At 47.0% G+C, this 12,079-nt stretch overlaps 1 protein-coding gene across 1 annotated transcript; it reads right to left on the bottom strand.

Moving 5' to 3' along the window:
* Positions 1-362: 362 nt before the first annotated feature.
* Positions 363-11,976, bottom strand: LOC135823097 (uncharacterized). Its single transcript, XM_065335928.1, has 6 exons — positions 10,793-11,976; positions 8,281-8,514; positions 7,330-7,473; positions 6,836-6,921; positions 5,783-6,000; positions 363-2,608 (listed from the first exon to the last, which is right to left on the bottom strand). The coding sequence occupies exons 1-6, from the start codon at positions 11,448-11,450 to the stop codon at positions 2,251-2,253; spliced, it is 1,698 nt and encodes a 565-aa protein (XP_065192000.1). The 5' UTR covers positions 11,451-11,976; the 3' UTR covers positions 363-2,250.
* Between the last annotated feature and the right edge of the window lie 103 nt (positions 11,977-12,079).

Here is a 12,079-nt window from a genome sequence, read left to right as displayed (position 1 = left end):
TCTTGATGCCATCTTCAGTAGGTCCGTCAAATAGTAGTGGTAGATTTTTCTTTTGACCAGACGAGACCTGACGACGCTTGCAGACAAGCGTGCTGGTGTCTGCAAGCGTCGTCTGGTCTCGTCTGGTCAAAAGAAAAATCTACCAAAACAACTACACCTGGAAGAGTGAACAGACAACCTACAACTTTACTGTTACTTAGTACAAGAACACATGAAATACAAGGGTATATACCCATAATGGAATTTACCAATGGTTACCCATGCCGCATCCCCAAAACACACGCACCCACACCCACACCCACACGTACACACACACACGTACACACACACAGCGACAGTCGTATATACATGACTGCACACAATGCACTTTGACGTACTCACTATGCTTAGGATGGCATTCGTTGGACAGCGGACAGCGGTAGCAGGTGTGCAGCGGAAGGAGGTGACGAGCAGAGGACATGGAAGCAAGATAAAACCAATAAAACAACACTGGTAACGACACAACTACTGAGTGCATGTAGATACGAAGCCAAACAACGTCACACAGCTCACTGCCTGTTAGTCATATCGGTTAGAGATCGAGGCTGGAATACGTCATCGTGAATGTTTACGTGCACAGCAGTCTGCCGTGTGCTACAGCGTGCAGCTCAGCTCAGGTTGCATGCATACACTGCTACAGCGTGCAGCTCAGCTCAGGTTGCATGTATACACTGCTACAGCGTGCAGCTCAGCTCAGGTTGCATGTATACACGGCAGCTACTGAACACAGCAGCTGCTGAACACAGTGTGAGCGTCTAGACAAGTGTTACTATTGAGAAGAACCTAGTGAACTACCTACTCCTGGCCGACCAGCAGCTGGAGGCTAAACACGTTACATGCATTGTTAAAAACTACACAGCGCAGCACTAAGAACATCATTGAAAGCGTACGTTATAACAGCGTGGGATGGTGTGATTTCCAAAACTATATTGCAGCAGTGATACCGAGGACGGAATCCGGTTACAGTGAAGGACCAGAACGATTGCCACCAGGCTGTAGTGATCCGTGATTGGTGATGCAGGAACAGCAAGTATGCCACCAGGCTGTAGTGATCCGTGATTGGTGATGCAGGAACAGCAAGTATGCCACCAGGCTGTACTGATCCGTGATTGGCGATGGAGGAACAGCAAATATTCCACCAGGCTGTAGTGATCCATGATTGGTGATGCAGGAACAGCAAGTATGCCACCAGGCTGTACTGATCCGTGATTGGTGATGCAGGAACAGCAAGTATTCCACCAGGCTGTAGTGATCCAAGATTGGCAGTGCAAAGGCTGATATGTACTTCCACATTCAGACCATGGGGCACAGCCCGGCAGTTAGTCACGTCGATGGCGAGAGAGAGAGAAAGAGCAACATGTGAATCACAATACAGGGCAACATGGGAATATATACATCTCTTGCTCAGGTTACTGGCCCGGGGCGCTGTCCATAGCAGCAGCGCTTGCAGAGGTCGAGACGGTACAGCTCCGTCACTAGCAGGCATGTACTTAGCCAATGCCAGTGTCTGAGCTACCTTGTCTTACGGAGACATGAAAGCTAACGCTGACTGTGATTATGGCAGCAATGGCAACAACAGCAGTGCCGACAATGACAACAGCAGCGGCAACAACAACCATCCTTCCACCACGACGCAATGAAATCGCTCGGATGAATTCCACCTGACAGTCACAAGGCTAGAGACCAGGCAAGTCCTTGTAACACAGACATTGTCAGCATTGCTGAATGCTCATTGCACAGCAGTGAGATTCATCGGTATACATACTTACACAACACGGGCATCATCATCAGCAGCATTGCTGAATGCTTGTTGCACTTAGTCGGTATACATACTGACACAACACGGGCATCATCATCAGCAGCATTGCTGAATGCTTGTTGCACTTAGTCGGTATACATACTAGCACAACACCGGCATCATCATCATCAGCAGCATTGCTGAATGCTTGTTGTACAGCAGTGCACTTAGTCGGTATACATACTTGCAGGTGCATGACCCCCCAGACAGTGGTGTTTGGACTGTTTAGAGCTAGCCAGTGATAGCTGCCGATACCAGCTCTGTCATGCTACTGGTGAACCCTGCATCATGATGGACAACAGGATCCTCTGCCATCTCCGCCATTCGGGTTGCTTCACCTGCTTCACATCGACAATGCGGACGTCTCCCAATTCGTTTCAAAACAATCGGGGCGATTCTCGCGGTCTGAGCACTCATACTGTTGCAGTCTCTGATGGATTGCGACTGTTGTTCTCCAAGAAGAAAGACGAAAACGAGAGGAAGCCCGATGGCGAGCTGATAATGACGGGCCGCGACACGGCCACCGTACGTGCCGTGATTAGCGGCCAGTTCAAACAGACAAGGCCCGGGTGCGCCGCCTTGATGCGCGAGTCACGCAGTCCTGGGCATAGGCGATCGCGCTTTACCATCTCACTGCGACCGCCCTGTCCATCGTCGGTCCACTGCCATATGGACAGGTCTGACAGAGCATACAGGACACCGTGATCCGAGGCAGCTGACAGCGGGTGCAAAGCAACTGGCACAATAGCCTGCAGGCGCGATTTAGTATCGCTGGGCACCGGAACGTAAATATCACCCACGCATGCACACATAGATACAGACACACACACACACACACGCACGCACGCACGCACACACAGAAAACACTGAGTACTGGCTATGCACAGGTCAATTTCTCTTCATCAAAATCGTGTTGCTGAAGCCATTACAAATTTACAATACTACAATATCACGATAAGCATTATCAACACACATACCTATTGTCTACGCCAAATACTTACAAGCAGTAAGATACCCGTAATGTCGCCTATAAAAGCAGGGCTCATTCCAGTAGAAGCCAATGTCTGGGCTAGGCTTCTATTCAAATCAGGCTTGTATTCAAGCTAGGTATTTCTATGTGTGTCAACACCAAAATCAGGCTTATGTGCCGACAGTGCATCTTCAAAATCAGGCTTGTATTCAAAACAGGTTTCTACACGAGACAGGCTTTTATACAAGACATTACCGCCGAGTACGGTATATCAGTCTAGACACCAACTTGACCTCACTAAACCCCTATACTACTACACAGTACGTGCCTGTCGCCTCTTCCTCTCCCCTGCATGCAGCAGCAGTTCACTGGAGCTGCAGCAAAAGCCCGCCGCGATGCAAAGAGAAAACTTCTTCCCCAAAACCTGTCACCCCGGGCACCAAACAGTGCTAGGGCAGACTACAGTAGTTGGCGAGTGTCTACGTAGAAAGGCCATGTGTTCAGCTGGCTCTGAGGAAGGTTCTGCCACGGCATCCGACCGAGTCCGCGGCCACGATACCACGGCTCCCACTCAGATTGAAGGAGCCCATGCAGCAAAACTCCTCAGACCTGTGCAGGTTGGGACCGAGCACTGCCCGTGACTCAGAACTTGCATACTTTACTGCATGCAAGCAAAACATATTTTATGGCAATCAACAGTTTTTTTGGGCCGTTTTCGCTGAAAAGCCAATTTTTGTGATTCTACTTCAAAGTAGATGGGTCAGAAAGGTGCCTGGTAGATGGGTGTGCCCGGATTAGGGGCGTCCGGATCTGGGGAGCTTTACTGTACTTATTTCTGCATCCTTGATTGGCATTCATGGAAGTCAATAGCCTGTCATATCACAGGTGGGTGAGGTGTGCAGGGAAAGAGTAGTGAAGGGGCCTTCAGCAAGGCTCAGTGAGAAACTCGTTACCTGGTCAAGTAACCGTGGTGCCAAACCCCTTCAAACAGAAAAGCATGCAGGTACAGCTCTAGCTGAATTCAACGAGAATGAGCCTCAAAGTGAGTACACTCAGACGTCTCTTATCCGGGTACCTTGGGACCGGGCACTGCCCGAATTTCAGATTTGCCCGTATCTATCTCAGGATAACTCATCTACCATGTATCGTAGAAAGGAAAAAGGACATTATGGAAACGAGTTAAGGGTAACTCTCCACCACTGTAACTAGACACTATATACAGTCAGAAAGTGCAACAACTAGGCACAAAACTGACAGAGTACTGAGACATTCGACGTCCTGACACCTAGCTTCAACACATCTCCGTAGCGCTAACCGACAGCCTTCCAACTCGGAAGGTTCAATGTTATGGAGAGACCAAAGAGGGGAAGGTAAGCGCAACGAAAATGAGCACAAGCTACAGTCCCAACGGAACAAAGAATGTCGATTGTTACTGGACGATGACAAGACCAGGAGGATACTTGACAAAGCGGTCTAACTACAATTCGAAGCAGCAAAGCAGCACACCACCCAACTTAGGTGGCTCAGAAATATCAAAGATAAGTACAGAAGGGGGAAGTTTGGCGGAACAAATTGTACCAGCCGAACGCCAAACCCCTATAGTACTCCTCATGCATGACATTGTGATGGACTAGTTGACTACAAAACAAGTTGTTTCACACGACGTACGTTTTTTTTACCTTCCCCTCTTTGGTCTTTCCATAACCTTGAACCTTCCGAGTTGGAAAGCTGTCGGTTAGCGCTGCGGAGATGTGTTGAAGCTAGGTGTCAGGACGTCGAATGTCTCAGTACTCTGTCAGTTTTGTGCCTAGTTGTTGCACTTTATGACTGTATATAGTATCTAGTTACAGTGGTAGAGAGTTACTCTTAAGCTGTGTTCACAACTGGCGCATGGACGCGGTACGCTTGCGGTTCATGCGCCCCCAAATGCGCGCTCAGCCTTTCACAAAAAACAGCAATCCGAGTCGTATTTAGCGCGTGCGACACCTTCAAGTACTAATTTTTTGACCCCGCCAGTCAAAGTGACTGGCATGTACGCTGATACGCGCCTGATACGCGCTGAAAATTCCAACATGTTGGAAGTTCCATTTCGGCGCGTTTCCGTACGCATGGCGCCCCAAAAGCCAGCAAAAATACGCACAAACGCGTGGTTTCACGCGTACACGCGCCAGTTGTGAACACAGCTTTAGTCTTAACTCGTTTCCATGTATCCTTTTTCCTTTCTACATTAATAATTTATCATTGGCTCAATATCCGAATTTCAAATTACCATGTATCATATCATTTTTTTTTGAAGAGGTATATTTGGCACATAGGCATATGTTCAGGATACAAAAAGAATGCATGGATAAAAATGTGTGGATTACACAGGTTGGCAGTGACAAATAAGCACTTGCGCATACAAAGAAAGTTCAACTCCCCGAAATTCGAAGCATTTTTGCCGTAGGAACTCAAGTTAAAGGTGCCCGGTAGAGAGACGTGCCCGTATCTGAGGCGTCCGGATAAGAGACGTTTGAGTGTATGACCATTTGCACCGCTGCCACTGGAGACCTGGAGACCACTAGGTAGTGTGGGTGGGTGCTGTTACTACTGTGATACCAGTATTCGTCAGTTTCACCAAGAGTACATAACCTTGGTTTCACCGTAAGGGGCCGTCCAGAATTATCGATCTTTTAAAAGTTTCGTTTATGGGTGGGTGGGTCGAGGAGTTTCGTTTTAAAAAAAATTGATAGCTGAAACATAAATCCATTCTAGCTGTCAAGTAAAAACTATATTTTGTGTGAGTTTCGTTTCGAAAAATATTGATAGCTGAAACATAAATCCATTCTAGCTGTCAAGTAAAACATATGTTTTGTTCAGGAGGGCGGGCGAGGGTCATAACTAAACTTTTTCGTTCGTGAAAATTATCGAAATTAAATGCCGGATGGCCCCTAAACAACTGCTCACTAGCACTACGCTACATCATGTAAACTCACAGTAGTAGACGATTGACGGTGTGCGAGAGGACCTGGCCGTCCTGGCTGAGCTTCAGGTGCACGGCCACCACGCTGGTCACGCCGGTGAAGTAGAGAGTGTGACCGCGTAGCAGCACAACGTCACCCTTCGCCGGACCCTTGAAGCCGCTCACACGCAGCAAAACGTGCGGCCCCTCAGCCGCCAGAATCTGCTTGACGTCCATCGGGATACACATCAGCTGCAGGAACACACGGGGAAAGAAGAAACGTGGAGTTCACTTCTCGCGCCTCAAAGAACAGATCACACTACATGGAATGAGCCATTGGAATATAGACATATCACCTGCAGGAACAAATGAGAAAAGAACTAACGTGAAGTTTATTCCTCGTCTCTCAAACAAGTTGAAAAAACCGACCACACACAAACGGAACGAGCCATTAGAATATAGACATATCACCTGCGGGAACAAATGAGAAAAGAAGCAATGTGGAGTTTACTCCTCGCGCCTCAAAGAACCGATCGGACACTAAAAGCAACAAGCCAATAGAATAAAAAAAGGTGACCAACTATTAGCTATTACAGTAAAACCTGTCAAGGCGACCACTCGGATAAGGCGACCACCTGTCCCAGAAGACCACTGCAACCAGGACCAAGGGATGCCATTTCCAGTCAAACGACCCTGGATAAGGAGACTACCTGGTAACAGAGACCACGTTGTTTCGAAGGTCCCTTGAGCGGTCGTCTGAGACAGGTTTCACTGAACTTCTGAAAGAGTGCTGAAGGGCAATGGCAAGCTACACGACTACAGTAAAACCTGTGACTAACGACCACCCCTTGCCTTGGGGCCAGAGAAAGCGGTCTTTAGTGGCAGGTGGTCCTTAGTTAGAGGTTTGCACCGCACAACCATAATATATGAATGTGAGACCGTCCGTGCCTGGTAAAGTGGTCTGTAGTACCAGGCTGGCCGCTAGTCACGGTGGTCTTTAGTTACAGGTTTTACTGTAGTACCAGGCTGGCCGCTAGTCACGGTGGTCTTTAGTTGCAGGTTTTACTGTACTTCAGCCCGTGCTTACTTTGACACACTCTTGAAAGTACACGGCTACAGCAATGGAGTCTTGGCCGGCGCTTGATGGTCCGCTGGCCAGACACCCAGCGGCCACTGCACAACAAATACACAAACACACACGCACACATACACCACACACACGCACATGCACGCACACACACACGCACGCACGCACACACACACACACATGCACACACAGACGGTACATGTACAGCGATGAGTGAACATAGAAATACACTCGGTACTCAAGAGAAATCTCCTACAAGCGCCTACGGCTGCTTCTGTGAGCACACCGCGGGCCTAGAAACACAAGCAGTAGCGGCGGTCTGCAGATCTAAAACATCTGACGGCAATGGTGGCTGCCCAGATCCTTTTCGGAACGTCACACAAAACTCAGTGGCAATAGTGGCGGTGTTCAGATCTAAAGCATCCATTCCTAGGGCAATGACGACTGCCCAGATCCTTTTCCGAAGGTCACACACAATACCTAGTGGCACTGACCTGAGACAGGCTTGAGTGCTGGGTCCAAGTTAACCGTGACACAGCACTCTGCGGTGGTGTAATCCCACAGCTTGACGGTCTGATCACGCGATAACGACACGAGATGATTGCCCCCGGGTCCTTCCAGCGCTACGAAGTCCAACACTGGTGACAGTGACGAAAAACAAACAAAGCGCATTAAACAATAGGCAATGCTACAGGCGGCAGATATACTTCAAGTACTTCAGTACAGGTATCAGCAATACACAGTACAGTCAGATGTCTACAATCCAGTAACCTCGATTTCATGAAAGATTTCTAGAGAGACCTACCGCCGCCTGTAAAATGTCACCACATTTATCCGGTGTTTTTAAACCGTCTTTAGGAGGACCTTTACTCCAAATAAGCAGTCAAACTGTACGTACATGTCGTTCAAGCTTGTCTATCCGGTACCTATGCGTGCGCGATGTACACAAGTGCACTACGGATAACTGTACGCGCACGCCAACTGAGAAGCCACAAAGGCTACCGTGGACCAAAAGTTCGGATATGTTCTCGCAGAGCAAGTGCATCGCAACAGACTATAGTGTGTTTCAAAAGTATAGACCTCTGGACTTTTCGAATAATTCAAATTTGGCTCGAGCTTTTTGAGAAATTTCTTCGGAATATTGCTCAGGTAGCTCACGCAATTTTTCTCGTATAAATTTCTAAGCGATTGAATAACAGACGCCCAATTTGGGAAATTTTAAGCACAAAGTGATCACAGATTTGATGTGATATAGATGCTGGCCAAACGGGGTTTTTTAAACGAGAGGTCTGGACTTTTGTAATAGACTAGCAGCTCCCAAAGCACATACTCGTACACACATACACCAAAACATCTACAGCCAGTTGCTGCAAGTGATGCATGATGACAGCACTAAAAAGACATGAAAACGCATTGTACTAAAGACACTGTGCTCAAAACCTTACCCAAGTTGGTGTGTCCGTGAAACGCTTGCTCAACTGTCTTCAAATCATTGTCAAATGTAACCTTGAGGATGTGAAACGCACTGTACGATGCCAGGAATAGATCGTTTGGACGAAGAAACTTGGCCTTACGGCAGCCACCGGGAACACTGAACGACAGTGGTGTAGTCTCAGCAATGCCTAAGAAAGGCTTGGGGTTGAGCACGCGGCATATAACGCCTTGCGGATGGTGTGGGACTGATGAGTGAGAGGAAGAAAGACAGAAAGAGAGAGAGAGAGAGAGAGAGAGAGAGAGAGAAAGAGAGAGAGAGAGAGAGAGAGAGAGAGAGAGAGAGAGAGAGAGAGAGAAAGAGATAGAAGAGCGAAATATGTGGAATTAGTATGTTGCATGTTGTGCTGGAGGAAGGACACATGGTCAGGGTGGCTCATGACTTTTACTCTCCCTGGCAGTGGATTCCAGTAAAGTGAAGATCATGCAAACGAGATGCACGATGTATCAACCATTAAGAACTGGACACACAGACTCGATTCAAGCTCTTCAGTTGCGTGAAACAGCTCAGCCATGAAGACGAAAGGAAAGCATGCCAACTCAACCATCTCCCAGCTGCAAAACTAAAAAAATGGCGAGCAAAGGAAGATTTTAGTGGAAGACCAGTAGAAAGCTTGTGTGTAGATACAAGTACAAACACAATCATGTACAGTCAGTGCTGCTCAATGAAATCTGATCGTGCGAGTCAAGTGTACACCCTGCACCATTTCACGGTCCAATGTTCACACGTCCAGGGCTCCACAGCGTCCGGCGCCGACTTGACTCACGCGATCGGATTTCCCTGATCAGCATCGTACATGTATGTGTATGTGTATGTGTATGTGTATGTGTATGTGTACTTGTACATGTATGTGCTTTTCCAGTACTGTATAGCATGTGCACTGCAAGTACATGACATTGTACAGTCGACTCCACTTATAACGAACTCGCATCATATAGCGAATTTCGTGATATAGCGAACCGTTGGCTATGTCCCAGTTTGAACCCACAGTATAAGTGCAGTTCTGTCATAATGAACTTTGGTTATAAAGAACTTTGGTTATAAAGAACTTTGGTTATAAAGAACTTTGGCTATAAAGAACTTTGGTTATAAAGAACTTTGGCTATAAAGAACTTTGGTTATAAAGAACTTGGGCTATAAAGAACTTTGGTTACCCGTATTATCTCTAATATCAGCACGGTCTTATAATAGCAATAAAGAGAACACATTCTGCTGTCATCGCCACACTACAACAAAGTCATGAAGGTTTACCAAAATCGATTTTCTCGTCACAATCATCAGTGGAAAGCCGTGACTGAAGAGAAACCATGCTGAATCAATGATTAATATACATTCAATAATGTGTTACGAGAACAAAACAAAGTGCTAAAATAGAATGAGGGAAGGTGAGACAATAGGAGTGAAGTGAGAGCTAAGTGCAACAGGGGTGAGGAACTAATTGCAACGCTAGAACTGTGTAGTGAGACAAACAATCATGCTGTGCACCTGCGAAAACAATCTTTTAAAACGCAACTACATGTTTCTTCTGCTTACAAAGATCAGGCTTATGCAAACGAATGTGATCGTAAGAAGTTTGCCGTTTTTCTTCATCTGTTGTCTCACCCTAAGTGTCTGCAGGTGTATGATGATTTTAGTTTTTCTGTGCTTTGTCGTGCACGGTACGCTAGTCAGTTGAAAGTACTTGAGGCTGTTTGTATTCGTTTGCATAAGCCTGATCTTTGTAAGCAGAAGAAACATGTAGTTGCGTTTTAAAAGATTGTTTTCGCAGGTGCACAGCATGATTGTTTGTCTCACTACACAGTTCTAGCGTTGCAATTAGTTCCTCACCCCTGTTGCACTTAGCTCTCACTTCACTTCTATTGTCTCACCTTCCCTCATTCTATTTTAGCACTTTGTTTTGTTCTCGTAACACATTATTGAATGTATATTAATCATTGATTCAGCATGGTTTCTCTTCAGTCACGGCTTTCCACTGATGATTGTGACAAGAAAATCGATTTTGGTAAACCTTCATGACTTTGTTGTAGTGTGGCGATGACAGCAGAATTTGTTCTCTTTATTGCTATTATAAAATTGTTGTCTCCGCGTCGATTATTTACATAAGCACGGTCCTTTATTTTTTCAATGTACCTCCGCCCCGTGCTATTAATGGAGACGTTCCTTTATTGGAGACTGTTCCATTATTATTTCAACCTCATTTCAGAGGCATGTTGCCATGCCAAATTCATGTCAGACACACACATTTCAGGGTTTTTTTCGCCGGTATAGATAATGAATTTACACAGTGTGCTTATAGTGGAGACTGAGCACTTTATTTTTTGAATGCCGCCCCAAGGTGTTCTATTATTGGAGACGTGCTATTATTGGAGACTGTGCTTATATTAGAGATAATACGCCTATAAAGAACTAATTCTCCCGAACAATGGTGTTTGTTTTATCAGTACTCAGGAGTCTACTGTACTTACACGCAGCAAGAAGGCCCTCTCCGTTCCAGGCGATGGCGGAGAGACGCTCGCCTTCCGACACTTCGACCAGAGCTTCTGCACTTGCTTCGCTCGGCGTGCACATGGTCAGGTTGCACTGCAGCAGGCGGTTGTCGAGACGCTTGCGCCAGCGCAGTTCGCCGAGGACGATATCGTACGGGTGGCCTGCGCAGACTGCACCACTGCTAACGGCAGCCGCGACAGAGGAAGTAGCGCTGATGCCGCCGCTACTAACAGCGGCAGTATCACTAGGGTCAGTAGCACTGCCACGGTGCCCGCTTGTATATACCGGGTGGCGGCCCAAGTCCACCGGCCACGGCCAGTGTTTATTTAACCACACGCCGCGACCGCGCTCAATGATGACCTGTCGCCAGCGCGCACTGACACGCATCGAACACAGCAGCGACTTCCAGTCCAGGTGCTGCAGAATGAGCGGCACGAGCTCTGGCGGCAGCTCCACGACAAAGTCGCGGTACGACATCTCCTCGCAGGTCTTGGCTAGATGCGCGACTTCACTTGCCGAGCAGAGCTGCAACCAGCGCTCGTTGAATTCTTGTCTCTTGGTCGGCGACAGAGTAGCGAATGTATTCGCAAATTCCTCAAACCAAGTCGAAAAGTCCTCATCGTATTGGGCTGCCATTCTACGTGTGCAGTATCGAAGTGATATATAGAAATGGATGTGAATAACTTTGGCATTGAGCTAGATCAAGGACTTGATGCAGAAAGCGCCACTCCGTCTACTATGGCACGAGTCCACATTTCAATCCTCGAGTGCATGTACAAGAGAGAGAGTCAGAATCTCCAGTCAGAATCTGTGTAAAGACGTGGTCGTATTTTCTTCCTAGACAAATGTGCTAGTTATGCAACAGCTGTCGAAGTCAGTGAAGTCGTTACTCTGAAACCTTCCAATTCAGCTCCTTTCTGAACAAATCCAGTGACATTACTCCTTTAAAGGGAACGCGTGTTCTTGAAGAGCTACACCAACGATTACAGGTGTACGGTTCACTCGCAGATCACAACAGGAATCCAATTAATACTCTTGCAGACTTTGACCTTGGCAGTTTGAGTATCACAACGCCGTAGCCTAGCCTGCCTGGTTGTTTGGGTTGGGAGATGAGATTCAGAAATTCAGAGAATCAGTGACACGATCGAGCTGCTACCATCCCATGGCCTATTGGCATTGGCATTGTCGATGTCAATATGTCCAGCCTCTTTACAAAATAATAATTATATTTTTGCATTTTGAATTTTACCGCAAAATCCACGCCA

The sequence above is a fragment of the Sycon ciliatum genome, chromosome 8 (assembly GCF_964019385.1).
Source record: "Sycon ciliatum chromosome 8, ocSycCili1.1, whole genome shotgun sequence".
In the NCBI taxonomy this organism is placed as follows: Eukaryota; Metazoa; Porifera; class Calcarea; order Leucosolenida; family Sycettidae; genus Sycon; species Sycon ciliatum.
Note: the sequence above shows the minus strand (reverse complement) of the source record. Positions and strands in the feature narration are given on the sequence as shown.

Coding starts and splice junctions, on each gene's coding strand:
- LOC135823097 (XM_065335928.1), bottom strand. CDS start 11,450: ATGGCAGCCCAATACGATGAGGACTTTTCGACTTGGTTTGAGGAATTT. Junction 8,515..10,792: donor AGAGGGCCTTCTTGCTGCGT/GTAAGTACAGTA, acceptor CTCACTCATCAG/TCCCACACCATCCGCAAGGC. Junction 6,922..7,329: donor AGCACTCAAGCCTGTCTCAG/GTCAGTGCCACT, acceptor TTTGTTGTGCAG/TGGCCGCTGGGTGTCTGGCC.